The 27,037-nt window shown below is 53.2% G+C and overlaps 11 protein-coding genes across 11 annotated transcripts; 5 read left to right on the top strand and 6 right to left on the bottom strand.

The window, feature by feature from the left end:
* Positions 1-1,778: 1,778 nt before the first annotated feature.
* On the top strand, positions 1,779-4,618 carry J4E92_002764 (uncharacterized protein; the record flags this gene model as incomplete). Its single annotated transcript, XM_051494166.1, has 2 exons — positions 1,779-2,062; positions 2,116-4,618. The coding sequence occupies 2 exons, from the start codon at positions 1,779-1,781 to the stop codon at positions 4,616-4,618; spliced, it is 2,787 nt and encodes a 928-aa protein (XP_051355845.1).
* An 877-nt stretch (positions 4,619-5,495) lies between these two features.
* On the bottom strand, positions 5,496-6,531 carry J4E92_002763 (uncharacterized protein; the record flags this gene model as incomplete). Its single annotated transcript, XM_051494165.1, has 2 exons — positions 5,496-5,894; positions 5,947-6,531. 2 exons carry the CDS (start codon positions 6,529-6,531, stop codon positions 5,496-5,498), a joined length of 984 nt encoding a protein of 327 aa, XP_051355844.1.
* A 382-nt stretch (positions 6,532-6,913) lies between these two features.
* J4E92_002762 (uncharacterized protein) lies at positions 6,914-10,276 on the top strand (the record flags this gene model as incomplete). Its single annotated transcript, XM_051494164.1, has 4 exons — positions 6,914-6,942; positions 6,967-7,666; positions 7,721-7,949; positions 8,001-10,276. 4 exons carry the CDS (start codon positions 6,914-6,916, stop codon positions 10,274-10,276), a joined length of 3,234 nt encoding a protein of 1,077 aa, XP_051355843.1.
* Positions 10,277-10,615: 339 nt separating this feature from the next.
* Positions 10,616-10,859, bottom strand: J4E92_002761 (uncharacterized protein; the record flags this gene model as incomplete). Its single annotated transcript, XM_051494163.1, has 2 exons — positions 10,616-10,677; positions 10,751-10,859. The coding sequence occupies 2 exons, from the start codon at positions 10,857-10,859 to the stop codon at positions 10,616-10,618; spliced, it is 171 nt and encodes a 56-aa protein (XP_051355842.1).
* Positions 10,860-11,461: 602 nt separating this feature from the next.
* J4E92_002760 (uncharacterized protein) lies at positions 11,462-12,044 on the top strand (the record flags this gene model as incomplete). The annotated part of the gene is made up of 2 exons (XM_051494162.1): positions 11,462-11,629; positions 11,691-12,044. 2 exons carry the CDS (start codon positions 11,462-11,464, stop codon positions 12,042-12,044), a joined length of 522 nt encoding a protein of 173 aa, XP_051355841.1.
* Positions 12,045-12,590: 546 nt separating this feature from the next.
* Positions 12,591-14,005, bottom strand: J4E92_002759 (uncharacterized protein; the record flags this gene model as incomplete). The annotated part of the gene is made up of 3 exons (XM_051494161.1): positions 12,591-12,677; positions 12,729-13,711; positions 13,756-14,005. 3 exons carry the CDS (start codon positions 14,003-14,005, stop codon positions 12,591-12,593), a joined length of 1,320 nt encoding a protein of 439 aa, XP_051355840.1.
* A 1,771-nt stretch (positions 14,006-15,776) lies between these two features.
* Positions 15,777-17,364, bottom strand: J4E92_002758 (uncharacterized protein; the record flags this gene model as incomplete). Its single annotated transcript, XM_051494160.1, has 8 exons — positions 15,777-16,313; positions 16,361-16,450; positions 16,497-16,587; positions 16,639-16,788; positions 16,842-17,049; positions 17,105-17,144; positions 17,195-17,286; positions 17,337-17,364. 8 exons carry the CDS (start codon positions 17,362-17,364, stop codon positions 15,777-15,779), a joined length of 1,236 nt encoding a protein of 411 aa, XP_051355839.1.
* A 31-nt stretch (positions 17,365-17,395) lies between these two features.
* On the bottom strand, positions 17,396-18,974 carry J4E92_002757 (uncharacterized protein; the record flags this gene model as incomplete). The annotated part of the gene is made up of 3 exons (XM_051494159.1): positions 17,396-17,589; positions 17,641-18,358; positions 18,408-18,974. The coding sequence occupies 3 exons, from the start codon at positions 18,972-18,974 to the stop codon at positions 17,396-17,398; spliced, it is 1,479 nt and encodes a 492-aa protein (XP_051355838.1).
* Positions 18,975-19,264: 290 nt separating this feature from the next.
* J4E92_002756 (uncharacterized protein) lies at positions 19,265-20,800 on the top strand (the record flags this gene model as incomplete). The annotated part of the gene is made up of 1 exon (XM_051494158.1): positions 19,265-20,800. The coding sequence occupies one exon, from the start codon at positions 19,265-19,267 to the stop codon at positions 20,798-20,800; it is 1,536 nt and encodes a 511-aa protein (XP_051355837.1).
* Positions 20,801-21,545: 745 nt separating this feature from the next.
* Positions 21,546-25,369, top strand: J4E92_002755 (uncharacterized protein; the record flags this gene model as incomplete). Its single annotated transcript, XM_051494157.1, has 3 exons — positions 21,546-22,601; positions 22,647-23,019; positions 23,067-25,369. The coding sequence occupies 3 exons, from the start codon at positions 21,546-21,548 to the stop codon at positions 25,367-25,369; spliced, it is 3,732 nt and encodes a 1,243-aa protein (XP_051355836.1).
* Positions 25,370-25,450: 81 nt separating this feature from the next.
* Positions 25,451-26,356, bottom strand: J4E92_002754 (uncharacterized protein; the record flags this gene model as incomplete). The annotated part of the gene is made up of 1 exon (XM_051494156.1): positions 25,451-26,356. One exon carries the CDS (start codon positions 26,354-26,356, stop codon positions 25,451-25,453), a length of 906 nt encoding a protein of 301 aa, XP_051355835.1.
* Between the last annotated feature and the right edge of the window lie 681 nt (positions 26,357-27,037).

The raw sequence follows: 27,037 nt of genomic DNA, 5'->3' as shown, positions 1-27,037 counted from the left end.
ACCAGCAGCCTCCTGAGATCGATCTGGGAGGGAAATCATCCAAAGCAATTTGTGCGCCCAACAACAAATGCGCGCAGTGAATGTGAAGTGTAAACAGGCTTTCTTCTCTTAGCTAGATATCGTTAAGACGGGAATCCAGCAGGGTTTAGAGCAAGCGCGCGGGCTTGGGCGATGTTTTCGCACCGGGTAGCGAGCCTGCAGGCAGCTGCATGTTAGGCACGAGCAAGAGAAGTGCCCGGGCGGCGAAGCGTCTCGTCTTGCAGAAGTGTCATCTCGGAGTCTGCAGGCTGAATGGAGCATCACATATCCTGGCGTGCAGTAATCACAAGCAACGACAGCCCTGGCTTGTGGCTCGACTCACAGCCATTCAAGCTTCCACGGTGCCTATGGAACAGGGCCGCTAGACAGATGTGGGCTGGTTGTAATTTTGGCTCGACGGTATCGCGCCGACCGCGGGCATGGTCCGAGAGGGTCCGTTATGCTGTGGAGCAGTGTAATACGAAGGGTCTTGTGTCCAGGGCCGAAACACCAGGCGCAGTGAGAATTTGCACATGGCAAGTGTTGATGACGTCGACCGGACTGCGCGTCGATACTGTCGATCAGGCGTTGTTATCAGGTAGCGAGCAACGAGCGTGCGGCCCTGGAAAGACCATGGTTGATGAGTTCTCTTGGCCTAGCCATCTAATTTTGGCATGAGGGTCCCGGACATGGATGGTGGTCGGACTAGGAGGCTACACTACTGTACCAGCACCCTCGACCAGCAGTTTGCAGCCGTCGACTCAACAGGTAGTAGGGCTTATGTGTGAAGCTGCACGGCAGCCTCGCAGCTACGTGCAAGACAGCATGAATCGTACCAGCGTTTGGCGCGCCGTGGGCAAACTTCAATGGCCGTCAAGACGCAATTGTACATGGCAAAACCCAACATGGCAGTTCATGGCCGCTCGATTCGGCGCTATGCCTACTGCGGGCGGATGCCATTGGTTCGGTACCTAGGCAGATGCAGGCCCGGCCGAGCGAGAGGGCAGTGGGCAGTCGAGTGAAGATGATGGGACGGCGCACTCCTGACTACGCTTTGTGCCATCCGTGCGCGCCCTTATACTCGTTCATGATCCCGCCGTTTTCTCCGCGCGTGCCCTCCGACTACATCATCGCGTCTCCGCCGTCTGCAATTAGACACTGTCACTCGTTGAACAGGTGCTGCTGCTGCTACCCGCCTCGTGTCTGGTAAGTCGCACACCCAACCCACCCAACTCCCGGGCCCCGGAAGGATTGAGCAACGCCGCACTCGAAACCAACAAGCGGCCCAGGCGATGCGCTGGAAAGTGGCAGAGGCGCATCTTGCCACGACGAGCTTTCCTGCCCCCGCGTGCTGCAAGCGAATCCCTCGAGGCGCATAATATTATCAATACGCGGCTAGATCGACACGGCCCTGACGTTGAAACGCGGTAATACGAAGTTGCCCTCAACGACGCTCCCGACTCAGCTCTCACAGCAACACCCGCCGCGCCCGCTCACCTCATCTCTCGACACTGCGCCAGCACCCTGCATCGCCAGTGGCACGCAAATCAGAGCTAATACCAGACGTTTAGATCAAGTCGTCCATTCGTTACCTGCCCATCCCCACGTTTGGCTCCTTCCTGACCGCACCCGTCGCTCCTTCCTCGACCACAACCGCCACACATCGCCCGTCTTGGAGTATATGATAGCGCATCTCACATCAGAATAGGCCGCCCGAGGCATTGGTCGCTTCTCGTACTTGGAAACCACAACTCATCAACATGGGCAAGCCAGGCCTAGGGATATTCACCGCCCGTCGGAAGTCTCAGGGCAATGTGTTCGACGAAGTCGACATCGCAACGAGCCCAGTCACCACAACTGCACCCGCTGATTCTGGTGCCTTCCGGGTGCTGAGCAAGACGGAAGTAGAAAAGGCAAAAGAGCAGCGCAAGACACAGGAAAAAGAGAGATCATCAAAGTTTCCTCGCTTCAGCGGCTTCAGCCATCCTGGCAGCAAAAATCGCAACCAGTCCGTTGACGATGAGTCTCCAGGATCGTCAAAACGGTAAGCTTCGTATCCACTAGTCATAGCGTCGGCCGGACTGACCCTTTAATTAGCGACAGCAAGTCAAGCAGTGGGACTCAATTTTCCAATTCGAGACCCTACGCCAATGGCCAACATGGCTCCACCTCTACACTTCCTTCTTCCACCGACACCAGCTCCGACGACAACCTTTTTACTAATATCCCTCGACCGGCCGTCTCACAACACAACAGCTCTCCGGCTCCGTCGTCGGTGAGCGCTTTCCGCAAGAATCTTCCCTCATTGCCCAAGTCAAGCTCCGGCGTCTCCTCATACAAGGATCTGTCAGGGACAGGGTGGAGTGGCAGAAATCGCGCCATGACCACATCCAGCTACGCGAGCACTGCAGTCCCGCCCAAGCTCGAGGGGGATCTGAACTTCGGCGGCTTTGAGGACGACATGTTTGGCCATTTAAGCCGCAAGGAATCTCCCGAAATTCAACGAGAGACCGCAGGACGCTCACTGCTTTCGGAGAAGCGCACGTTCCAAGCAGAACCCATCAAGATTCTACCGCCCACTGGCATTGAACCGCCAATGAAGAGCTGGGACAGTCGCAACTCTACCGACAACCTCATGGCTTCTCCGAACTCAGACAACGACTCGCCGCCGCCGCCGCCGCCTCCCCACAAATACTCATCGTATGCGCCAGTCGCCTCAGAAAGCCCTACCTTCCAACCAGCACCTACTTTCGAAGATGCAGATGCACAGTTCGTACGCAAATCATATACCGATAGGAAGTCATATCGTGAAAGCTCTCCGGAACAACAGCTCAACTCCACCTCAACGTCGTCTGCCAATTCCTACCAGACCCCCTATTCATCTCGATCAGCCACTGTTTCGAGCACGACCACGAACACAACCCCCAAAGCTTCCCTCGCTCGGACGGCCTCTCCATACAATGACGCTGAGGACGAAGACTTATTCGCGCCGTCAAAGCCTGCTCCCAAGCAACAAATCACGACAGCAAAGAAATCTGCCGCAGTAGCCTCAGACAGCAACACTGCATCCGTCCCTGGTACAGCGGCTGGTAGGAGAGTAATGTCGCAGGCCGAATTCAGGGAATACCAAAAGAAGCAAATGAACAAGCCACCACCTGAGGAAAGCTCCGACGACGAAGACTACGAAGACGAGGAGGATGCTATCAAAAGAAGAGAGGAAGAAGAGCTCATGAGACGCAAGAATCAGCAGATGCACTTTGCCCGCGAGGCTATGCGACGGTCTACCACAGCTCCTGGGGGTCTTGCAGAGCCGGGAGCAGATCACATGGGCTTCCCGTCGGAAACTTCCATGAAGGCCGAAGAATGGGAAGATGAGGATGTACCGCTGGGTATCCTCGCCCAACACGGCTTCCCAAGTCAAGCTCGCAACAGATTCCCCAGTCAACCGACGAACTCGATGCCTTCCTACATACCCGATCGCCCGGCCTCAGCAGGTGCCATGAGTCAACGCGGCATGGGCCAGGGGAATCTGCCTGCTTTCGCGAGACATTTGCCCCAGGATCCGTACAACTCCTCTTTCATTGGAGGAGGCTTGGTCCGGCCGACGAACCGAGAGTCCATGGGCTTCAATGGCTTTGCGCGTGGTCCTGGATCAGTCGCAGGCGGCTCGATTGCTGGAGACATGGGCATGGGCCCTAACATGATGTATCAAGATGCTGGCATGTCGCAGCCTTCGCTCGTGGACCAGATCCAGATGAGGGATATGACCAAGCAAAAGTACATGGGCGGTGCCTCGGCAAAAAAGCCCCAGGGAGGGCCTTTCACTGGTGTTCTCGGACAGCAAATGAACACGAACGGTCAGCCTCAGAACCCGATGCGGATGTCGCACATGCCCATGATGAACGGCATGAACCCCATGATGAACCCCATGATGGGTGGGCAAATGCAGGGAATGGGCATGGGACAGATGGGATACCCAATGCAGCAAGGGAACGACTACATGCAGCAGATGCAGCAGATGCAACAAATGCAGCAGATGATCGCCATGCAGCAAATGCAGCTACAGATGATGCAGCAGCAGCCCCAACAAGATCCCCGGATGTCGATGGCGATGCCCAACCCCGGCTACGCGGGTAGCACGATGGGCAGTACAATGGGAGGCGGGGGTTTCCTCAATGTACCGAACGGACAAAACCGACCGATGTCTTTCATGTCAGGCAACGGAAACCAACCACAGCAGCGCGCCATGTCGTTCATGGGCCCGAATCCAGGGTACACTCCCTCCATCGCCCCATCCGAGCGTTCTAACATTGGTCTGTCTGCTAGGTACCGACCTGTCGTCAACCACTCCGACGCCGTCTCCAACGGCACCTCGATGACACTCCAAGCCTCGGGCGGCGGCGCAAACCAGGCTAGGACCAGCACCATCAAGGGCATCTTGAAGAAGGGTAGCCCCGGCCCGCAAATGATGGCCCCCGCTGAGACGGACGACGCGGACGAAGACTGGGGCAAGATGGCTGCACGCAAGAACAAGCACTCCAAGGGCAAGGAGAACAACAGCTCCGGCCTTGAAGATCTCACTCGCGGTCTCAACATCTAGGTGTTGTTACGCACATTCGCGACGCATACACGAACCTTTTTCTCATCGCACCTACAAACGCATTACATTAGAAACGCCCGCGTACAACGGATATCATGGTTCCAGGGAAAGAAAAACAACAAGAAGAAACGAGTCCCGTTAATTGTTCTTTCCTCCTCCTCCATTCCACCACCACCACTTTCTTGAAGATATATGGAAGCGATTTAAAATGGCCCATGGCCGAGATTCTTGTATTTCTCTTTTTCATCTACCGGCATTTACAGGTGGCGTTTTTGTTGTTTCTGTTGAACCGAAGGAAAACATACATGTTGCAACAACTCTAGGCGTTGTTTTACCTTTTTCTTCTTATTCTTTTCTTACTTATTCTTCGTTTCGGCTCCGCTAGGCTGTCTTATCTAGCATCTAGCATCGACGGCAGATATATCCACATTAGGGCATTTGTGGTGTGGGGTAAATTGGGAAACGATTCATCTAACTTTGTTCTTCTGATCTGCATGAAAGGGTCCGGTGTTGTTTTTTCGGAGCGTGGAACCTGGTCAGGGACGAAGATAGCGGGAAAGGGCATACAAGGGAATTGGGCTTGTGAGGGAGCTGACGGGCTTCTTCTCTTAATAATAATTATGGATATATACCCTTTGCTAAGCGTCTTTGTATGCACAATCTTCACTCTATCTCTGGCTACACATGTGCACTCGTGAATGTTCTCGGTGTTTGCATTATGATTTGTTGATGATTGATTAATAAGTCACTTGGAATGGTATCTAGCAACTGTGCTGGAAACACTTTGTCCAGGAACGTATTCCACGTGTCTACACCAAAGACGCCCAAAACGCCCCGTTTCATGACGATTTCAGTCACTTGCTGCAGATGCAGTCCCTCACCGCTCCGTCTTGCCGTCTCTGTCTAACAGCTCCCGCGCAGCAATAATCTCGGCCTCGTCGTAGCCTTGCCAGGCCTTGTTTCCTGACTTGTATTGCCTTATGATTTCTGCGAGCTTGTTTGTAGCGATTTCCTCGAGCTTCTTGACGGTTTGGGCGTTGGGGACGGGGACGTCATCGTCTTCTTGTGTGTTGCGCTTGGCTGCTGAGTCGGAGTCGGAGAGTATGGCATTGAGCTTTGTGGTGAGGAGCTTGAGGCCGTAGTAGCCGCGGAGGTAGGCGTCGTTGAGCTCGACGGAGCGGCAGAAGTGCTTTAGTGAGAGGGCGAGGGAGCTGAGGTTGGGTGGGTTGTTGGAGGCTGTGGAGAGGTAGTGTAGGGTCGCAATGTGTGCGTGAGCCTGGGCGCGGGTTAGTACACGTATGGCATCGTCGGGGCACTGTGGTACTCACACTCCATGCATTCGGCGTGATGAGCAGAACCTCCTCTGCGCAGTATATCGCCTGTCCCCACGCTGCCTGGCTCGCATACAGCTCGCTCGCCTCTGCCCATGCCTCGGAGTCGGTGGGGCTGTTCTTCAGGAGCACGGCCACGGCGGTGATGGCATCGGCGGTCCTACCCAGCGCCTTGAGCACGGCAACCCTCCGCTTCCGGATGCTCATGTTGGTGGGGTCGTCGCGGAGTATCTTCTCATACGCCTCGAACACTTTCTCCAGCTCGGCGTCTGACCGGGCCGTTGCTTCGTTGTAGATGCCGCGCAATGTGATGATGCGCTCGTTGTGGTCGCCGAATCGGGCCTCGAGGCGCTGCAGAATTGACAGGGCGGCATTCTCGTCGCCGGTGCGGAGTGTCGACAGGAAGAGGTTCTCGTGGATGGTCCATGTTTCGGGTGTCTCGCGGGAGAAGAGCAGCGAGAGGGGCCACGGGAGCGTCGACGTTGGTGTTGTGGAGAGGACGAGGGGGGCTTTTTGGGACAGGGCGAGAGCGGTGGGCGGTGGTATTTGCGCGGGTGGAGAGAGGAGGTTGGCTTGTGTCATGCTGGCGGCTGCGGGCGTCGACTTTAGGTGTCGGGTGCGTGTCAATGGCGACAGAGTGTCTGGAGAAGCATGTCGAGTTAGGTAAGCTGATGGGGATGCCTGTCCCAAGCTTCCGCCGGCGAAACTAGCGGGCGTTCGGTAGTGGAGCCTCTGGACTCCAGGTGCACGTCAACAGCCTCGACCCGACAAGCAGTCGCTTTCCCTGCAGACGACCGACTAGAGCCCGCTTTCATGTCGCCAAACACGCCCGCCATGACGACCGCCTCCCAATGATGATGCCTAGTCGCCCACCACCTTCACCCTCACGCTGCACACCTACCCCTCCTCGCGCGCTTGCACACCTCGACACACGACCGCGTGACGCTGCCTGAGCCACGCCAAAATGCAATGCTCACCAAATCTCCAATACAAGTGTCGTGACTAACAACCCCCTAGGTTCGAGAAATCTCTCTTCGACCTCATTCGGGGCCTCCGAAACCACAAAGGCAGCGAGCGCGAGTACATCGCCGAGAGCATAAAAGAATGTCGCAAGGAAATACGCACCAACGACATGGACCTCAAGGCCACGGCCCTCATGAAGCTCACGTACCTCGAGATGTTCGGCCACGACATGTCTTGGGCCAGCTTCAACGTCCTCGAGGTCATGTCAAGCTCCAAGTTCAAGCAGAAGCGCACGGGTTACCTGGCCGCAGTACAGAGCTTTCGACGGGATACCGAAGTCCTCGTGCTCGCCGAGAACCAGCTCAAGAAGGACATCATGAGCTCGAGTCCCCAGTACATCGCCCTCCCGCTAGGCGCCATACCACACGTCATAAACCCGAGCATGGCCAACTCGGTCCTCTCCGACCTAATACCGCGCCTGACGCATTCGCACGCAATGGTCCGGAAGAAGACCGTCGTAACACTATACCGGCTGGCTCTTGTTTATCCAGAGACACTGCGACCCGCCTGGCCTAAGATCAAGGAGCGCTTGTTAGATGACAATGAGGATGCGAGCGTCACAGCGGCAATCGTCAACGTCGTGTGCGAGCTGGGATGGCGGAGACCACAGGACTTCCTACCGCTTGCACCGAGACTATTTGATCTCTTAGTAGAAGGAGGCAACAACTGGATGGCCATTAAACTCATCAAACTTGTAAGCACTGAGCTCAGAGGATATAAAACCAGAACTTGAACTGACCTGCCTTAGTTTGCAACATTAACCCCATTAGAACCCCGACTCATCAAGAAACTGCTACCTCCGTTGACCAAGATTATACGGGAGACGTCTGCCATGTCGTTACTTTACGAATGTATCAGTGGTATCATCCAGGGTGGTATCCTAGAAGCCGTAGAAGGTACTGCGGAAGGTGAGGAGGTAGCAAAGCTATGTGTTGGCAAACTACGTGGCATGATGATCATAGAGGGAGATGCAAACTGTAAGCTAATATACACTGTTGTTCAACGTTTGGCTTCTCATCAATCTGCAGTAAAATATGTCGCACTACTCGCGTTCGAGAAGATCGTCACTTCACATCCATACTTGGTTTCTCAGCAGCAAGACGTCATCCTCGAATGCATCGACGACCCCGATATCTCAATACGAATGCGTGCTTTGGATCTGGTGGTTGGAATGGTTAATTCAGACAACCTCACAGCGATTGTTGGAAGGTTGATGCGACAGCTTCGAAACGCACCGATTTCCTCAGCAGCGAGCGATCCTAACAACGACCGAGGTAGGCTGACTGGCATATCACCTTATGGTGACGACGACTCCGACGCAGAAGAGAATCTGCCTCAGCATGAACAGAAATCCGACCAGCCGCCGCCACTGCCAGACGACTACAAGATAAGCGTCATTCGGAGGATCCTGGAGATGTGCTCACGCGATACTTATAGCAACATTGCCGACTTCGAATGGTACATTGATGTACTTACTCAGCTAGTCAGGGTATCACCGGCAACAAAAGCAACCTCGGTTATGGAAGAGGAGGAAGAAATAGAACATTCAGACGACATTGGTGGTGGCATCGGACACGAATTGCAGAACGTTGCTATTCGGGTGAAGAGCGTTCGATCAGAAGCTATAGATGCCGCACAGTCGCTCGTGCTCGTTGATCGGAGAGACCAAATGTTCCCAGCATCCGGGAACGGCGGTCAAGGTGTACTGGAATACGCTGGCTGGCTGGTTGGAGAGTACGCCAACTACCTCACCCGCCCAGAGCCAGTCATGACCTCTCTGCTACACCCATCTTCTCTCCAATTATCTTCGAGGACGCTCGCTGTATATCTGCAAGCGATACCCAAGGTCTTCTCTAGCATGGCTGGAAACGATCAAGTCTCATGGACTCCGGAGCGCAAAACGCTAATGTCCCTTCTCATGGCTCGTATTATCCACTTTTTGGAGCCGCTCTCCACACATCCTAGTCTGGAAGTCCAAGAACGGGCAGTTGAGTACCTTGAACTCATGCGTCTCGCGGCAGAAGCTGCATCAGGCACTGCTGCTAGCGCGGACCAGGACGCATTCACCGATCCACCTCTACTACTTACTCAAGCTATACCTGCCCTCTTTTCTGGCGCTGAGCTTAACCCGGTCGCTCCTGGTGCTCAACGCAAGGTTCCTTTGCCTGAAGATCTGGATCTGGATACACCAATCAACCCCAACCTACAGCATTTGCTCTACACAGCCGATGCAGAAGGCTTTGAGACAGAGGAGGATGATGTATATGCGGCTTATTCGGAGCCTGCAGCCGCATACTCAGAGCCTCCTGCTGTTGCTGCACCGGCTGCTGATCGCCTGGATGCCCCGCATAAAGAACCTACATCATATCAAAACGCAGCGGAAGATGAATATCTGGACGCTGATATCATTGCGCGTCGGAAAGCTGAAAGGAAAGAACGCTACAAAGATGACCCATTCTACATCGACCCCGAAGCGGATAAAGGCAGCGGCGCAGTCACACCACTGAGTAGGATAGTGCGAGATGGCAACAGGGAGAACAACGAGCTCGATATCGATTCGATTCCAATAATGGAGCTCAATCTCGACAGCAAAGGGTCATCGTCTGAACATCTACCGCGATCGCGGAGTCCGCGCAAGCCTGTGCGCAAAGTCGACATCATGGGCGATGAGACACTTGGACCTGCTGCACCAAACGCTTCGAGAGATGACATCGTGCAACCACGTCCAGGGAAAACGAAGAAATCGCTGTTGCAGGTGGACAGCTCCGGTCTTGGGTCGTTGAGCTTGGATGACGAAGGCATATCGAATCGCAAGCTCACTCAACTCGAAGTCGAAAGGAAGGCCCAGGAAGACGCGGAGATGAAGAAGGCGCTCCAGGAAGTCGAGCGACTACGGCTTGAGATGCAGCGAGCGAGCGAGAGATTACACGTCAAAGAAGAAGTCGCCGTCAAGAAAAAGAAGAGAAAGGTCAGAAAGGTTGCTGTGGAAGGAGACGAGCCAGCCGAAACGCCTCCACCGGAAGCGGAAGTCGGTGAAGAGGAAAAAGCAGCGCCTATCAAGAAGAAGAAAAAGAAGAAGGTCAAACCCGAGGGCCAAGACGAGAACGCAGCTGAAGGCGCAGCTGAGGGCGAGGAAGAAGGCAAAGTCAAGAAGAAGAAAAAGAAGAAGGTCAAACCCGAGGGCCAAGACGAGAACGCAGCTGAAGGCGCAGCTGAGGGCGAGGAAGAAGGCAAAGTCAAGAAGAAGAAAAAGAAGAGGCGGACTGTGGTCATGGATGAGGGTGCAGATGCGCCTGAGGAGTAGTAGCCCAGGCACGCGGCGGATGGGTGTCTGAGTCTTGGACAAATGTGATATCAAATGCTCAATGGTATTTTGCTACCACAAAATCGGCTATACCAAGTCCCCTTGATGCCGCAATGATGCCTCTATAACGCCGTGTGCCCTATATAGTTGACGCAAGAAAGTGGCCTCAAAGCCAAGTTGCTCCTCCAAGCTTCCCCCAACTTCTCCCTTTTATCCGCTCTCCCAGCATATATGTGTGCTTTGTGTTGTTTCTCCACGTATGGAAGATCGAAATCGAAATCAAGTTCAAGTCGTATTCGTCCGGTAACCGATCGCATCGCGTCGCATCACCCCAGCTTTCTAAAAGAAGAGCTTAAGGACCTCGAAGAGCAGACCGCCGACTAGTATGAAAGCAAGAACAACTGTGAGAATACTAGTCAGTACACGTCCTCACAAGATCTAACAATGTACACCACGGGGCGAGAAGAAACGTACTGATCCAGAACCTGCTAATGGGGCTCTTCTGAGGCGCCCTCTTCTTGACCACGGGCTCCGTTGACTCGGGCTTGCCCATCTTCTTCTCCTGCGCCTTGGCGAAACGCATGTTTGCCTGGCGTTGTTGTGGTGTTTGCGCCTGTAGGATTGGTGGCTGTGGTTAGCTACCTATTCCATCTGTTGCGTGTATGCGACAAAAGGAGGGAGAGCCGCTCCATTGCGCCGCGAAGGGGGTGGTATCGTACCATTGTTATGTGTGTTTGTGTACGTGGAACGAGGTAGATGGCTGTAAATCGCGCGGTCCAGGAAGGGTTTCGGGAAAAAGGAAGCGAGCGTCTAGTGTCTGGTAAGAGGGGAGAAGAGAAGCGGAAATGAGGGTTCAAGTTGTATGGTGAACGTGTTCCCTTTGGAAAGTGCATCGCGTGGGTCTGTGCGGCGGCGCTAGGGTACCCGGCATTAGCTGGATACGCGGAGATAGTGTACGGAGGTTTATACCGTTTTCTGTCGGGAGACTTTTGTCGCATCTGCGCTTCTTTGCACGTTTCGAGCTCTACCACCGTCGGCGCAGTAGTCTGTGTCGCATTTTCGCAAACAAATCAACGTCATACTTTTCGTTCTTCGACACCTCCCCTCGCGCAGTACCTGGCTACCTTGCAGCGGCGACCGAACGAGCTCAGAAGCGGGGACAAAAGTTGGCAGCTTTACGACACCATGAACCACATCAGAGCAACACGGTCGATATGGAGTAGAAGCGCGATACCTAAGCGCATAGGCCAGACATCCCGAAGAACATACGCAGCCGAAGCACCACCACCGCATCCCCCCAGCTCGCCGCCAAACCCAAACTCAGCACCGCCGCCAAAAGAGCCATCGCGGGTAGTACGTCATACCCCAACAACCACCCTCCCTCTACCCTCCATACTAACAAAATCCCTCACAGGGCGCATACTACGGCACCTTCGGCTCGCCCCTCCTAAAATGCTTCCTCGGCGCCCTCTTCACATACCAACTCACCTACTACCTGTGGTACAAACTCGAAGCCATCGAAGAGACACACGACACAAAAGCCGAGATACGCGATTTGCAGGAGGAGCTGCGGCAGGCGATTGAGAAACAGCGGTGGATGGCGCAGCAGAAGTGGGGGCAGGCTACTGAGGCGATGGAGAGGGAGAGGGAGGAGTTTGGACAGGCGGTCGATGCGGTTGTGGAGGAGGTTAGGGAGGGTGCTGATGAGGTGGGGAAGGGGACGAGAGCTGTGGGCAGGGTGGCCAGGGGGGGTTGGTGGCCTTGGTGAGGGTTGAGGGTGTTGGTTCATGGATGCTGGTGTGGTGGGTCAGAGGGTTCGAGGCTTCATGGAGGGCATTTGTATAATATGATGATATGTATATCAGATGGATGGATGATACCCCTCAGAAATACTGCATTCCTACATTCGATTGGTTGTCGCCGGTCGATCTGCCTCTCTGCTCATGCCTATGTGCTACGCTATCTTCGCCGTAATATCGCATCAGTCTGATATTCGCGCCAACTTTCTTTCAAGTCCCAAATCCATCAAACTCTCGTCTTTCAGATCCTTAGATTGGCCAGTCTATCGCATCTCTCATGCTCGGCGTCGAGGGCGTGTAGTCGACGGACGCCATCTTTGCGCTGACTCTACATGGGCAGTGCAAGCCTCATTGCCCAGAAGTCATTTCCATCGATCCACCAAATGGCCATGCTGTCGGGTTCTTTTATAAGATTGACATGAATGCAGCATCACTAGCACTCTGTGGTGACTCGTCATAGTCATCGCATCGATTCGTGGACCTTGGCACTGCAATATCTCTTCACAAAGGCATTCTCAACCGAAGAACTCGCCAGAGACGAGCGACTCCCACGGTTTACCGGTATCCCAGACGCTCTTCATGAGCGTACTGATCTTGGGCACCTAATACGGAGTAAGCAAGTCAGCCTTTACTTTCTGATAACAGGAGCTTACATGGTTCAGTCCGAAGCCCTCCACACTCCTCAGCCGCTCGATGATCTTCTCCCTCTGTCCTTCATCTTGCGCATCGCAGCCAGCAGCAAACATGGGAAAGATCAGACAAGCCTCTGCTGTGCTTCCTCTCCGGATCTTGTACAGTAGGCCCACAATCTCTCGCACGGCTTGCTGAACTTCGTGGTCCATGGCGGGTTTTCCGAGAACGCGACGATACAAGTGGATTAGACCCGCCCAGTGGAACAATTCGTTGGTCGCGTAGATCTCGGTTGCATCCCATGCACCTTCAGACTCAGAGGAAGTACTCGAGCGGTGGTTGCATCCTTTCCTGATGTTGCGGCCCAGTAAGCCTTCCTCCAGTGCGTGACGAAGCTCGATCGCTTCCTCTACAATCTCAGGGCTAGGAGTCCAGCCCTCCCTCACGTTGCCTTCTTCATCAATGCGCTGCGGTTCACAGCGCTTCGCTAATTCAGAAACGCGGGCCAGGGATCCTACACATCTTGTCGTAAAGCCCATTAGACAGTCAATCTCAAAATCTTCGTCCGCGGAAGCGTTTTCGCTAGACCAGTAGAAGGAGCCAAGAGGTGTATCGTTCTTGTTCCCACTCAATGAGCCGAGGACGTCGAGGTATGCGAACCAACGCGAAAGGAAGTAGGCCACGCGATCATGCCGTCCCATGCCCTTTGGTCCGCCACGCTGGATGATCATCTGGCGTGCCATGGTTAGATGGCTTTGCCAGGATACGGGCACTTCGAATGTTCCAGAAGATATAACCTCCAGACTTGCCATCATTATCACTGCTGCTAAAGTACTGTCGGATACAGTGTTGGGATCATCGTTGAGCGCTTCACGTAGCTTGGGGAATACGTCTTGCACCCAGACGGCGATGCGATTTGAGGGCTCGGGGTGATTGAGCATGCGTGCTCGGTGTGCCGCGCTATATGCGAGAAGAAGATTCATTATGTTCTCGTCTTGTACAGCCACTACCACTGTTAACAATGATCCATGAAGATTAGCGTTCACCTACTCTCTGGTAAAATCTCGCGAAACGGATTCCGCTCGCAGTCATGGTTAACAAGAACCCGCGCTGTGTGATTGATGAAGTGATGGAAGTACAAGAGATTCATCTGGTTCTCTACGAGCAGTGACGGCAGTGGTTCTAAAGACTTCGAAATCCTGATCGGAACTGGTTTTGCATAATAACCCCCGCTTTCGAAGGCCATGTCTTTGCCGTGGGGGTCAGTGCTACCATACGATATGTCCTCGTTAAACCCCATGGTGTTGCTTTGTGGGCTGAAGATGGCAATAGCAGAAAAGTCGTCATTCCTCGGAGAATCGATATCAGGGAGACCCAAGTCGTATCCGTAGGTGGTGAAAGCAGAATCAGCAATAGGATATTGTCGGCCACGTCCGACCTCATCACCGGCCGGCCGTGATCGCTTTCTTGGAAGATCATTGATGAGAGACTGGACAGACACACGACGGAGATCCGGCGGTGATTGTGCTGAATTTTGCGGTGTTGACGACGTTTGCATAATGTTTCCTTCAGAGCCAATTGACATCGGTGTTAGCGGCATAGCCGAGTATGGGCTGTATGGCGTTGGTGAAAGTGTGTTTGGCGAATTTGTATCTGGGAACGTTGGTGTGTTCGAGTCTGTAGAGAAGCCATACTGCTGGCGTTTGGCCATCGAATCCACTGAACCCGGTAGTGGCGGCGGCATCGTAGGATTGGCATATGTGAGCCCAGCGTTACGGGAGTTGGGAGCACCCGAATCATACGCGACATGCGACCGAGCGTCAACAGTACTTTGATACTGTGTATGATTGTAGGGAACGGACGTGAACGTTTGGTTTTGAAGGTAGATGTCCGCACCCGACGCTTCAGTACGGATGGCATCATGCGGCTTTTGCATCAAAGCTGGATCAATGGAATGCGTAGATCTAGGTGGGGATGTTCTTGATGTTGATCGTGCATGTTGTGATTGCACGGGGTGTTCGGGGGCAGACGAGAAAACGTTCTCTTCAAACGGGAAGGAGGACTGGTACGGACTGCCAGACGCTGCACTCGAAGCATCAGAGGCTGTACTTGTCTTATCTTTCTTTGAACGGCCTCCCCAGTTGAGTCTTATGCTGTAGTCGCATGTTTCCCCTTGGCGCTCGCAGTTGGTACAGCTTGGCTTCTCTTCTCCACTGCGAGATGCTATTAGTACTCTCTGATGAGACCACGATTAGAACTGCTTTACCATTTGACCTTTCGAGCTTTACATGGCCTGTGTTTGGTGAGTAAGTATGAGCAGACTCCATTGATCTAGGACAATACCAGCAGCCATTTCGCGATCTTCTTTTAGGTTCTACCCCGGGTTTCTTTGGTCGAGGCATGGCGCTTTAGATTGACAGGGAAAGCAAAGATAGTGCGAATGATGACTGAAGCTGATGCTCGCGCGGCTGGTGAACGCCACGCTAAGACCATGCCATACGGGGCCGACTCGGCAGGCCGGGGTAGCCTTTGGGCGACGAGCAGCAGTGCACCGGGGTGCCGGGTACTAAGGTGTTGGGTTGGTTGCACTGCATGCGTTCACCTAGCGCGCTCTAACGAGCGACAGGACGGCTGCCGCGATGAGGGTCTGTATACGATCGCTTATATAAGGTTGCAAGGTCCGACAGCAGCCCTGGAGTTGTTCCGTCCGAAGTAGGGATTTAATCGGAGAAGGAGCGATAAGGACCCCCGCACTTTGCAGCGCCTCCAATCATGACCCTGGAATCCGATGCTTCACGCGCTAAGTGGGCCAGACACAAGTTCGGCAAGATCGACACCGGATCAACTTTTATGACCCTGATGCTAGTCTTGTGGGCTTCGCGTTTGAACTTGGGGTCTTTTCACGAGTAACTCTGGTTATGTACAGATGTATATCAGCAGTCACTATCCTATTGAGGTCTGATTTTGATCATACTGGGCTTTGAAGGCCTTTATACGGCAATCTCTTGCCTACACGTATATCAGCCCTTTCCCATGCTACTAGCAGCCATAGGAGCATATGGTCGTTATTGCTAGCGCTCGTTACTGGAGACTGCTCTCAGAGTAGATGCTTCTGACATTGCCCGAATGGTAGAATCAGAATCCGTGGAGCTAGTATGCGAGTCAATTGATATGACCGACGGACTGGCGGACGTGCTAGGTCGCTCTTCTTCACTCAGCTCGCTCCTGTCTATCATCTCTTCGTCCTCACTCTCTTGACCTGCGTTTGCAGATTCAGCTTCCAGAGCAGTCATACGATTCACAAACTCCTTTTGTAATTCCTTAAGCCATGCAGTGAGAACCTCCCCCTCTAACACACCAGTGTGTGCTTGAACGAGATGGTCCTTGAGATTGAGGACGAGCTTGCGTCGCTTCTCCTTAAGCACAGTTTCGGATGCTTTTTTCTTTCGCAGCATATGACGCTCGACCTGTTGTGCAACCAAGGTAGCATGCTCCACAACTCCGGGTGGGAAAGGAACCACACGCGCAAGCGTTAGGCCATAGTGGATCTCTTGGACGACTCCCTGGGCGGTCTTGTAGAGCATGGTCATGCTGTGCGCGTCTTCCATCTAAGAATGTGAGTGGTTTGATGTGGGAAGAATGGAAACGCCCTCACCTCAACTGCCAGGTGTAGGTTCTGAACTCCAGCGCGGTCACTCATGATAGTCGCAAGATCTTTGAAGTGAGTTGCGAACCAAACAAGAGCCTTGTGATACGTCAGAAGGCGGCAGCAATGGGGTGTATTCACATACGCGACTCGAAACGAGGGCTTCCGCGATAGCTAACGCAATGGCTAGACCATCTCTAGTACTGGTGCCTCGACCTAGCTCATCGATTAGGACTCTACTTTCTGTCAGCAATGATATGGCACCCACTCATGGATCGGTCTCCTACAAGCTACGTCGATCAACATTGCGTAGGATGAATGCAATCTCTTTCATTTCCGCGGCAAAGGTGGAAACATTAGTTTCAATATTGTCATCCATGCCCAGTCTAGCGAACAGCTGATGCAGAATAGGAAATGAGGCATAGTTAGCAGGAACGCTGCAAGCAGTTAGTCCACAGAGATTCAGAGTTTGTAATCCAATCAAACGTACTAGCAGCCGATCTGAGCCATGATTGTCATCAAAGCCACGGATCGGATATAAGTGCTCTTGCCACTCATGTTGCAACCAGTGATGATCTGGAACCGCGTCTGTTGTGTAGCATAGACATCGTTGGGGACAAATTTGCTCTTCATGATTTTCTCCTTGATCGGGTGTCTTCCGGCCTCGATTGCAAGCGTATCGGTGAGCTGCGGCTGAGCTGAGGAGATGTCAGCCTGGCTTACGTTGAGCGCCATGGAACGGATGCTACCCACTGTAGTTATTCACTGTGACCAGATGAGCGAAGGCCGCAATCTAATCTCGGTCAGCCTCATCAACATGACAGACAGTCGAAGCATAGTCACCATGTCTAGCATCGCGACTGCTTCACAGATCTTGAACAAGATAGACATATGACTGCGGACCTCATCGATGAGAGCCTCGACCGCTTCATCGCCTGATGAGGGTTAGTAAACAGGAGCATCGTCGTTTCAAGTTTAATTGTACTCATGAGGATGACTTCTTGGTGCGACATGGCGATCTGATAGTGGTCAGCAAAGCCCGAATCACTGCATGTAGCCACATGCCTTCTGATTACGCTTCATCAATTCTAAAGTCTGGCATTCGATGTTGTTCTTGCGGCGAATGATGTTGGTGAATATCGGCGGTAGTGCTTTGCCTTCCAGCTCGGTTGTTGCGATCTTTATGTAGAACTGGCGTGCCGTATCGTACTTGAGGTCTAGCCGAATATCGCACTCCTCTTCACGAAGTTAGTGAGCAGGTCTACTGAAAACAATGAATTGTATCTCACGACTGAGCTCTGTTGAATGCTGGTACGCATCTTCAGTAGCTTCTTTGTAAGTCGTACGCGCAACATCAAGCAGCCCATTCACACCAGATTTCACGGCATAAGTGCGCTGGTTCCTGAGTTCCAAAGGCTGCCTTGCATATGTGGTGTCCTCGTTGATGACACGGTCGATAAGTTCCTGGACAGGTGCGACGTTCTCTGGGGCACATATCTCGCGGATGTTGTTCAACATGACAGATGCAGTTCCAGTAAGGGCTTCGAACACCGGGCTTACGGAGTTGACAAATTGCTTGAGCATAATGACGTGATTAATGGATTGCTCCGTTGTCTGCAGAGTGGTCTTGCTTGGAGCGACAATCAGCGCAGTCAGTATGCGGTCGGCATCGAGGAAGTCCTTCAGCGCTGCCCGGGTTGCGAAGAACAACTCTTCCTTTTTGGTCATATCGTCGACTGCAGCATACCGTGTGTTGAGTACCTCTGGCTCCGTGAGTGGCTGTAAGACGTTGCTCCGAAGAAGGCGTGCTCCCATGGGCGTCAATGTCTCGTTGAGAAGACCAAATAAGCAATCTCTTGACTTCGGATCGCGGAGATTCTGAACCAGTTCAAGCGAGTAAATGGTAGACACATCGATCATCATCGATCCTTCAGATGGCTCGTATCTCATGCGAAGAGAGTGAGCGGAGAAAACCATACCTAAGCCCAGATCAATGTACTTGAGTGCCTATGAATTTGGTTATGAATAGCACTCAAAAGTCAAACAAAGGACTCACTGCTGCGATGCAGCACACCGCATAGTAGTTGCCAGTGACGGAAATCTTGATTGCTTCGACGTCCTCTCTGAACGCTAAAGACTGAATGTACTCATATCCGGTTGACTCAGCCCAGTAGCGGCGATCAAGCAGGGTCAGCTTACTTCCAATGTCTTCGAGGTTTTCTTCAACGATCGAGAAGAGCTTTGATTTAGGGCTCGCCGCAGTAGACACGATCAGAATCTCGGATGGACCGTAGACCTTTAGTTTGTGAACTGTTCGAACGAAGGTTTGACTATCGCAGATTTGACAGAGTACTGCTTCTGCAGTGTCAAGATTCACGAAAGCCAAGCCAACAGTGGGTGAGATACCACGAGACTCGGCAATGGCACAGACAACGTTCTGAGCCTCGACCCTAGCGATAGTAGAGGCCCCAGTCCTCGGTCGCGCAGTTGAGGGTCTGCCTGTGTTCCTGCGAGTGCCTGGTCGGGACGTAGTAGTCGTGTTGTAGTCACCGTATCCGTAGTACCCATACGATGTAGATCCGGAGTTGCTCTGCGAGGTTGAAGGCCTGGATCGTTGGAACATGATGGTCAGCGCTGCGAGATTAGCCGTTGAGCAATTGGGGACGTCACCAACTCCAGCTCTGGAGCGGGTTGAAGGCGTGTGAGCGAATGACGAGATGGAAGGAAGAAGACGCGTCGAGGGAACGGCTTAGCGCGCCGCCCCACTATTTCCTGGCTGCTAGCGCGTCTGTTATCGATAACGCCCAGAAATTATTTTCCCTTCTTACGGTAGCAGCGGGGCCTTCGCAAGTAAGAAACAGCTCTGCCACGCTGGTAACTAACTCGAAAATCGTACTGCAGGATATCTGAGCTATGGCGACCCAGTATCCGCCCCCTTCAAAGCGCCAGAAGCGCGCGCAAGCCGAATTTGCGCGCGAGCAACAAGACATCGACACTACTATACCTGATGGCACTGTACGGGTGCGCTTCGTCGATCAAGCCACTGGCGAAAGTGGGAGTCTCCCAGTACTCACCGTACCGCTATCGCAAGCATCCACCAAGAACCTCGAACTCTTGCTCAACAACCTCAAAGACCAAGCCGACGATCAGATACCGTACCGCTTCTTCCCAGACGGCGCAACCGAAGCGCTTGCCGACAAGGACGACCTATACAATGCCCTGGTCAAGCCTGGCAAAGCGTCGGCAGAAAACGAAATTGTGCTCCAGTATGCGCCGCAGGCAGTCTTCCGCGTCAAGGCAGTCTCGCGTTGCTCAGCCGCGGTTTCGGGTCACGGAGACAACATTCTGTCAGTGAACTTTTCGCCAGTCAGCTCCAGCAGGATGGCAAGTGGTAGCGGTGACAAGACAGTGAGGATATGGGACTGCGACACAGGAACACCAGTGCATACTATGAAGGGGCACTCAAGATGGGTCCTTGCAGTCAGCTACTCACCTGATGGCTCTCTACTTGCTTCCGGTGGCTACGACAACGAAGTGCGGATATGGGACCCGAGCACTGGGAAACAGATCGGGAGTGCTCTCAAAGGTCACACCAGTTTCATCACGTCACTCTCTTGGGAGCCCTACCATCTGCAAGAGCCTGGTCGGCCGCGAGTTGCGTCGTCATCAAAGGACGGTACAGTAAGAGTCTGGGATGCGGTTGGCGGCAGAATCGACTACGCCTTGTCCGGTCACAAGAGCAATGTGACGTGCGTGAAGTGGGGTGGTACTGGACGGATATATACCGCCTCTCATGACAAGTCCATAAAGGTCTGGGACGCGGCGACAGGTACACTCGTGAACACGCTATCTGGCCATGCGCATTGGGTCAACCACCTCGCTCTTTCTACCGACTTTGTCCTGCGCACCTCGTATCACGACCACACGCGGAAGGTACCGTCTAGCCCGGAGGAGAAGCTCGCGAAAGCCAAAGCGCGCTTTGAGAAGGCCGCTACCATCAACGGCGAAGTAGTAGAACGCTTAGCGACTGCTTCGGAAGATTGCACCATCATCCTATGGACGCCTTTGACCAGTACGAAGCCAGTCACCAGAATGACAGGCCATCAAAAGCAGATCAACCAGGTCACTTTCTCCCCAGACGGTGCCCTCCTGGCGTCTGCAGCATGGGACAACCACGTCAAACTATGGTCGGCACGAGATGGAAAGTTCCTCAACACATTGAGAGCGCACGTTGGGCCGGTATACATGACCTGCTTCTCCGCCGACAGCCGACTGTTGGCGAGTTGCAGCAAAGACACGACCCTGAAGGTGTGGGACATGAGGACTGGTAAACTAAAGGAGGACCTGCCAGGGCACAAGGACCAGGTATTTGCGCTGGATTGGAGTCCGGATGGTGAAAGGGTAGGAAGTGGTGGCGCCGACAAGCAAGTGCGGATATGGAGCAATTGATCGAGATGTGGTCACAGTAGCATAGTAGAAGTTAAAATGATACCCTTGGTGCGAGTATGCCACTTGTGTCTCCTTGGTGGTCTGCCGTGGTTACACTGACGACTTGAAGTGCGTTGGCTAGGGACTAAGCGTAAGCTTCGACGTCTAGAAGCCTTGGAAATAGGAATCTGTACACATTTGAAGCATGCTAGAAGCTGCAAGTGAGGCTTGAACGGAGGCTAAGGTAGAGTCGTGCGGTAAACCGCCAGGATCGCCCGGCTCTCGGCACCCCCGCAAAATGATGTTGCCGATTGCGGCGGTGGTGGCTGGTGGCAGTGGCCTGACGAACGCGTAAGTGCGGGCAGCTGTGACGTCACCGCCAGAAAGCACCACCAGCAGACCATCACCTGGGCATGCACGGGCATCATGCGGGGCCAGTCTTCATCCCGGATCCTCGGCGCTGCAAGTGCAGGCGCTTCAAGGCCAGCGCGCCAAGTGGATCATGCAAGACGGGCTTTTCCCATGTCGCTTGCTTGTACCTACGTCAATTGCGATCAGAGCAGAACATTCCCTGTCTTAGCGCTTTTCCTGTTTCCACTGCCAATGCGACAGGTTTCGCAAGCTTTCCCACGACTCACGATCTCACACGACTAATGAATTCACGACTGTACACTACCTCCAACCACTAATTGGCCGGGTCCGCCACTCGCTGCTCATCGAATCACCTTTACCACTACCGACACAACCCAGTCCGCGGTGCTTCATCATGTCCGGTGTCGAGGACGTAGAGGCCCGACGTAAGAACTACCGGCGGCCACATAACGCCCATAACCCGATACCTACGGTCCAGAAATACAGGGAGGAGAAGCAAAAGAGACAAGACGAGTACGGTCATCCAGATGGCAGTAACGAACCGAGCACACGCGACCGGCTAGGGGACGCCGTCAACGTCTTCAGACATGGAAGAGACGTCGAGTTGGACAACGACGGCAATGGGCCATACCCAGTCAGGAACAAGAACATCGAGCAGGACGAGCCACTTGCAGACGACCACGCCGGAAAGAACACACCCGAACAGAAGGACCAGAATCTGGCCAAAGACCAAGGCGACGAAGATGGACTCGAGGATACGACAGAGGACGGATTAACATCGTCAGATCCCAAGCAGGCCCGGAAGGATATGAAGAAGTTCAAAGCCGACGGTGCAGATCGCGAAGTCACCGATCCCATCACCCATCTACCCATCAAGATTCACGACTATACCGATCGCGAGCTGAAGAGCACCGCAAAGAACCCGAGCGCTGCAGGGTCCGACCCACGTACAATGACCGGTAAAGACGCCATCAACAAGAGCGACGAACATCTCGAATACGAAGGACAAGAATCGCAGGACGCTCATACGGGTATGCAAGTCTTGTTTCCACCTCCGTCGTTTGACAGGACCCGAGGTGAGATTACAACTGTCTACATGCAGGCTGTGACTGTTGGCGTGGGAGCAGCTGCGGTTAGCTTGATGCTGGTCAACACATTGTTTTGGCCGACGCGTCATGCGACGGGCTGGGGGAGACAGGCATGGAAGGCCGCTGAACTTAGTGTCATGGCACTCGTCTCCACAGCTATCATACTCTTCATGCGACAGTGGTCAGAAAACAAGATCAAGAATGTCTGGGATGTCGAGGTTTGGCAGGCGGAGCGACAAAAGGGCCAGAGACTGGCCAAGACCCAAACTGCGGAAAGTACACAATGGCTCAATTCTTTGATGGCTTCAATATGGCCGTTGATCAATCCGGATCTATTCGCCAGCATTTCAGACACACTTGAGGTACGTAATCGACAGTAGATCAAGTATAGACACTAACTTTTATAGGATGTCATGCAAGCCTCTCTTCCGAGTATGGTTCGCATGGTGGCTGTCGAAGATCTTGGCCAAGGTAGTGAGGCCCTCCGCATCCTCGGCGTTCGATGGCTTCCAACAGGCGGGGCTGCTAGATCAGTGGGCTCCGATGGAAACCTAAAGTCTCCGGATGAGGAAAAAGGTGACCGGACTGTCGAAACAAGTGATGACGATGGCGACGGCCAAGACGACGAACAACAAGACGACATGCAAGCAGAAGACGGAGACTTCGTCAACGTTGAACTTGCATTCGCATACAGGCCATCCACGGGAAAGGGTATCAAATCGCGGGCCAAACATGCTCATATACTCTTGGCGTTCTACATGCCAGGTAACTTCAAAATACGTAAGTCTGACCTTCTCATTAAGCGCTCAATTGCTTACGTGTTTTAGCTGTTTGGGTCGACCTCGCGGGCATGGTTGGTGTTATGCGCTTCCGTCTACAGCTGTGCCCTGATCCTCCGTTCTTCTCAATTTGCACCATGTCATTCATGGGGCAACCCAAGGTCACTCTCTCGTGCGTGCCGCTTATAAAGAAGGGCCCGAACCTCATGGACGTACCTTTGATCTCCAGCTTCGTGCAGTCGTCCATGGATGCAGCACTGGCTGAGTATGTCGCGCCTAAATCTTTGACTTTAGACCTCAAGGACATGATGATGGGCGACGACTTCAAAAAGGATACTATTACACAGGGAGTTATCATGGTGCGCATCAAGTATGCGTTTGACTTCAAACACGGCGATACCAAGATCGGTCCTTTTGGAGGCTCTGCAGATCCCTACGTGAGCGTGGGATGGGCCAAATTCGGAAAGCCGTTGTGGTCGACGCGTGTTCTCCAGGATAACATGAATCCACACTGGGATGAGCACTGCTTCGTCTGCGTCACCTTTGACCAGCTGAATGTAGACGAGAAACTGAGGCTACAGTTGTGGGATTCTGACCGTTCAACTGCTGATGACGACCTGGGACGTATCGAGGTAGACCTCAAAGAGTTGATGAAGAGCGACGATACCAACGGCAAGATGCACGATCGCGAGGACGGTTTCAGAGCCCTCAAACGCGGGGATGAGATGCCGGGAAAGCTGAGCTGGAGCCTGGGTTACTTCTCGAAAACCCGGATAACTGATGATCAGCTTGCTATGCAAGATGAGGACCCCGATGTCAAGAATATTGACCAGCTGAAGAAGAAGATGTACAAGGAGGCAGAGAGCAAACTTCGAGAGGCAAGTGAGGACCATCGCGATGAAGTGGAACAGCAAAAGTCCGAGGAGTTCAAAGCTCGGCAAGACCAGCTCATCATTGCGTCCCCGCCTTCCGAAGACTACCCGTCGGGTATACTCAGTATCCAGATCCACCAAATCACGGGCTTGGAATTGGAGACATTAAACAAGCAGAAAGACTCTGCAAATGCGGAGGCAACCGACGAAGAGGAAGAAGGCGACGGCTTACCTTCTTCATACTGCACCATTATCCTCAACCACAAGAAGATCTTCAAAACACGTACCAAGCCAAAGAACTCGAAACCGTTCTTCAACGCTGGCTGCGAGCGCTTCATCCGGGATGTTCGCAATACTGAAGTACACGTTGCTGTTCGGGATGCTCGCATACACGAAGACGACGCCTTGCTTGGAATCGTCTACCTGCCTCTAGAAAGGGTATTCCAAAAGCGCAGTCAGATCAATCACATGTTCCCACTCGCTGGAGGAGTTGGATATGGTCGGGTCAGAATCTCCATGGTCTTCCGAAGCGTGCAAGTCGAACTACCACGAAGCATGCTTGGTTGGGATTACGGCACCGTGGACATCAATCCCCGCATAAAGGCCCTTGACGTTCCAGAACATCTGCAGCCTCTTCGACTCAAGGTTCGTACTCCACTGGAACGTGCAAAATTACATTCGCGGGGGCGTAATGGCAAAGTTCACTCGGAGGATGGCTCGACTATCTGGACTACAAAGAAGGACAAATCCATTCGCTTACCTGTGCGGGCGCGCTACTGTGCGCCATTGGTATTCGAATTCCGACAAGATGCCACATTCCGAGACCACACACCAGGTTTTGGTATCCTTTGGCTTAAGGATGTTCCCGACAACGAGGAACAGACAGTACGCATCCCCATCTGGAGTGGCGACTTGAAGCGCGCAGAAAACAATGTGCTTGAAACATATGGCGAGAAAGTTGGCGAGATCGAAGTAACATTGACGTTCTGGTCCGGCCTATCAGGATACCACGAAAAGCTTGCAAAGGGCGACAAGCACATCTCCAACGTTATGGAAGTTCTCGAAGTTACCAACGACCATGAGTGGACCGAGTGGGACGATTCGTCAGGCTCCGACAAGCCCGGCATCAACGACAACAAAGAGACTGACAACGACAGCTCATCCTCCGACAGCTCGGATTCTGAGGACGACGGCGACGATCCCGATAAGAAGAAATTTGTCCCAGACTTCCTTCAGGATGGCGGTAAAAGGATCGACTCAAAGCTGGGTACAGATGGCACCAGCGGTCCTATCAGTAAGATAAAGGACTACAGGGAGAGTGCACACGCTCTGCATCGGAAAAATAGGGGCATGATGCAATGGAAGGGCCCGAGGACTTTGGCATGGATGAAGCATGTTGGTGATCGTGGAAAGAAGAAGGTTGGAAACATGTTCCATCATCATGAGAGGGATGGAGCGGGTGTTGAGACGGAGGCTTGAGCGAAGTTATAACATAGCGTGCGCGTCTGGAGTTGAAACATGGGATGTATTACACCGGTAGTGTTCGTTTAAACTGCAAGTCTACGTTGACTTGCTAGCAATCCAATCTTGAATCTCCACAAAGTCTCTCGCCCATACAACTCCCCACTCATCAGCCTCTTTGTAGTCGCTCAAATGCAGACATGAGACCCCCAGCCTCGTCAACGATTCTGCGAGTTTCCTTTGTGAGCTCCCCATGGGTTCATCTCGGATACAAATCCCCAAGTCAGCTGCGAGCAAGCATTCGATGTCTGTCCAGCTATCACCCACGTACACGGTTTGGCCTTTGAATTGGATGTGCTTCATCTTCTCCAGCTTATCGCCGCTCGACATGATGATACGTGCGTCATCATGGATAGTCGAGATGATTATACCGGTGGATGGTTCTCCAGCCTCAATGTTATCCAGTTCATTCGCCATGACGGAAGAGGTAGGCACATCAACGATATCCGCTGCACCCAGGCAAGACTGGATGAATGTGCGAGACCAGTTGACACTGAGAAGCATGAATCCATCCTTCTTGCGGTCGTGCTGGATATGTCTGAAGAAACCCTCGAACCCAGTTCGTAGCTCTACAGCACGTGAATGTACAGCTTGTTTTGCGCCGGCGTCGATCGCATCTCTTGTCAAGCCAGCAAAAATACCGGAAGAAGATACGCGATCAAGACTGCGTTGTTCCACAGCTCTCATTTGGGCGAGGAGGTGTTTCTCTGCCGAGACTGTGCTGGGTAGTGTACCATTAGGAGCGAGTTGGGCCAGGGTAGCCGTGTAGTCGTCCATGTATGCCTTCGATACACTGTTCCAGTGGTCATGGGTAGGGAAGTTTGGTTTTGTGGCGGCGGATATGTTGACGAGGGCATCTAGTGTATCTTTCTTGGTGATGGTGCCATCCCAGTCGAGGATCCAGTAAATTGGGGAAGACTTGTTGAGTGGTGGTTTGGTAGACATGGTGGTGTATCGTGCGAAGCTGGATGGACTCGTATTTCGTAATGGTTGGAATGTAGCAAATAGGGCTAGTGTGCGACTGACCATATGTGAAGACATACGGCGCAATCTTTGTATTCGCAAGGCTGACTTTCGTGATGGCTATCGTTGCCGTACAGCAATCTAGGCTTTAGCTATGACGCCAGTCTCGCCTTGGGCAGTCAGTCCCCACTGCTGCACCCAGCACCTGCGACGAGTGCGCGATGCATACATGAGTGAAGTCAGAACCCTTAGGCGGTCGGCGCAGACACGTACGAACTGTCAAGGCTATTGCACTACGAAAGAAACAGAGGCTATCGCAGCCGATGTCGTGATGGTGGTGTCGGAGCTTGCCATGCTGTGATTGCTCGAACAGGCGGGAAAATGGCGCAACGCGTCGAGACACGAAGACGAACAGGTAACTTTTACCGGCAACACGCGCCATGCCTATCATCATCGCCAAACCTCATCACCAAACACAGCCCCTCGCAGTTTGCGCATTCCCGCGACTCCTTCGCATGCGTGTTCGCAGCAATCCAGCGCGCCATGCCCGTCCCGCCGTCACGAGCCAATGGCAGCGGCGCTATATGCATAACCCGCAGTCAGCCGAGGGCGCTCGTTGGTCGCGTTCCTCTAAAGGCATCTTGAGGCGATAACACCAGTTGC

Source organism: Alternaria infectoria (assembly GCF_024043175.1).
Source record: "Alternaria infectoria strain BMP 0036 chromosome Unknown scaffold_3, whole genome shotgun sequence".
NCBI lineage: Eukaryota > Fungi > Ascomycota > Dothideomycetes > Pleosporales > Pleosporaceae > Alternaria > Alternaria infectoria.
This window is presented reverse-complemented; position numbering and strand designations above follow the sequence as displayed.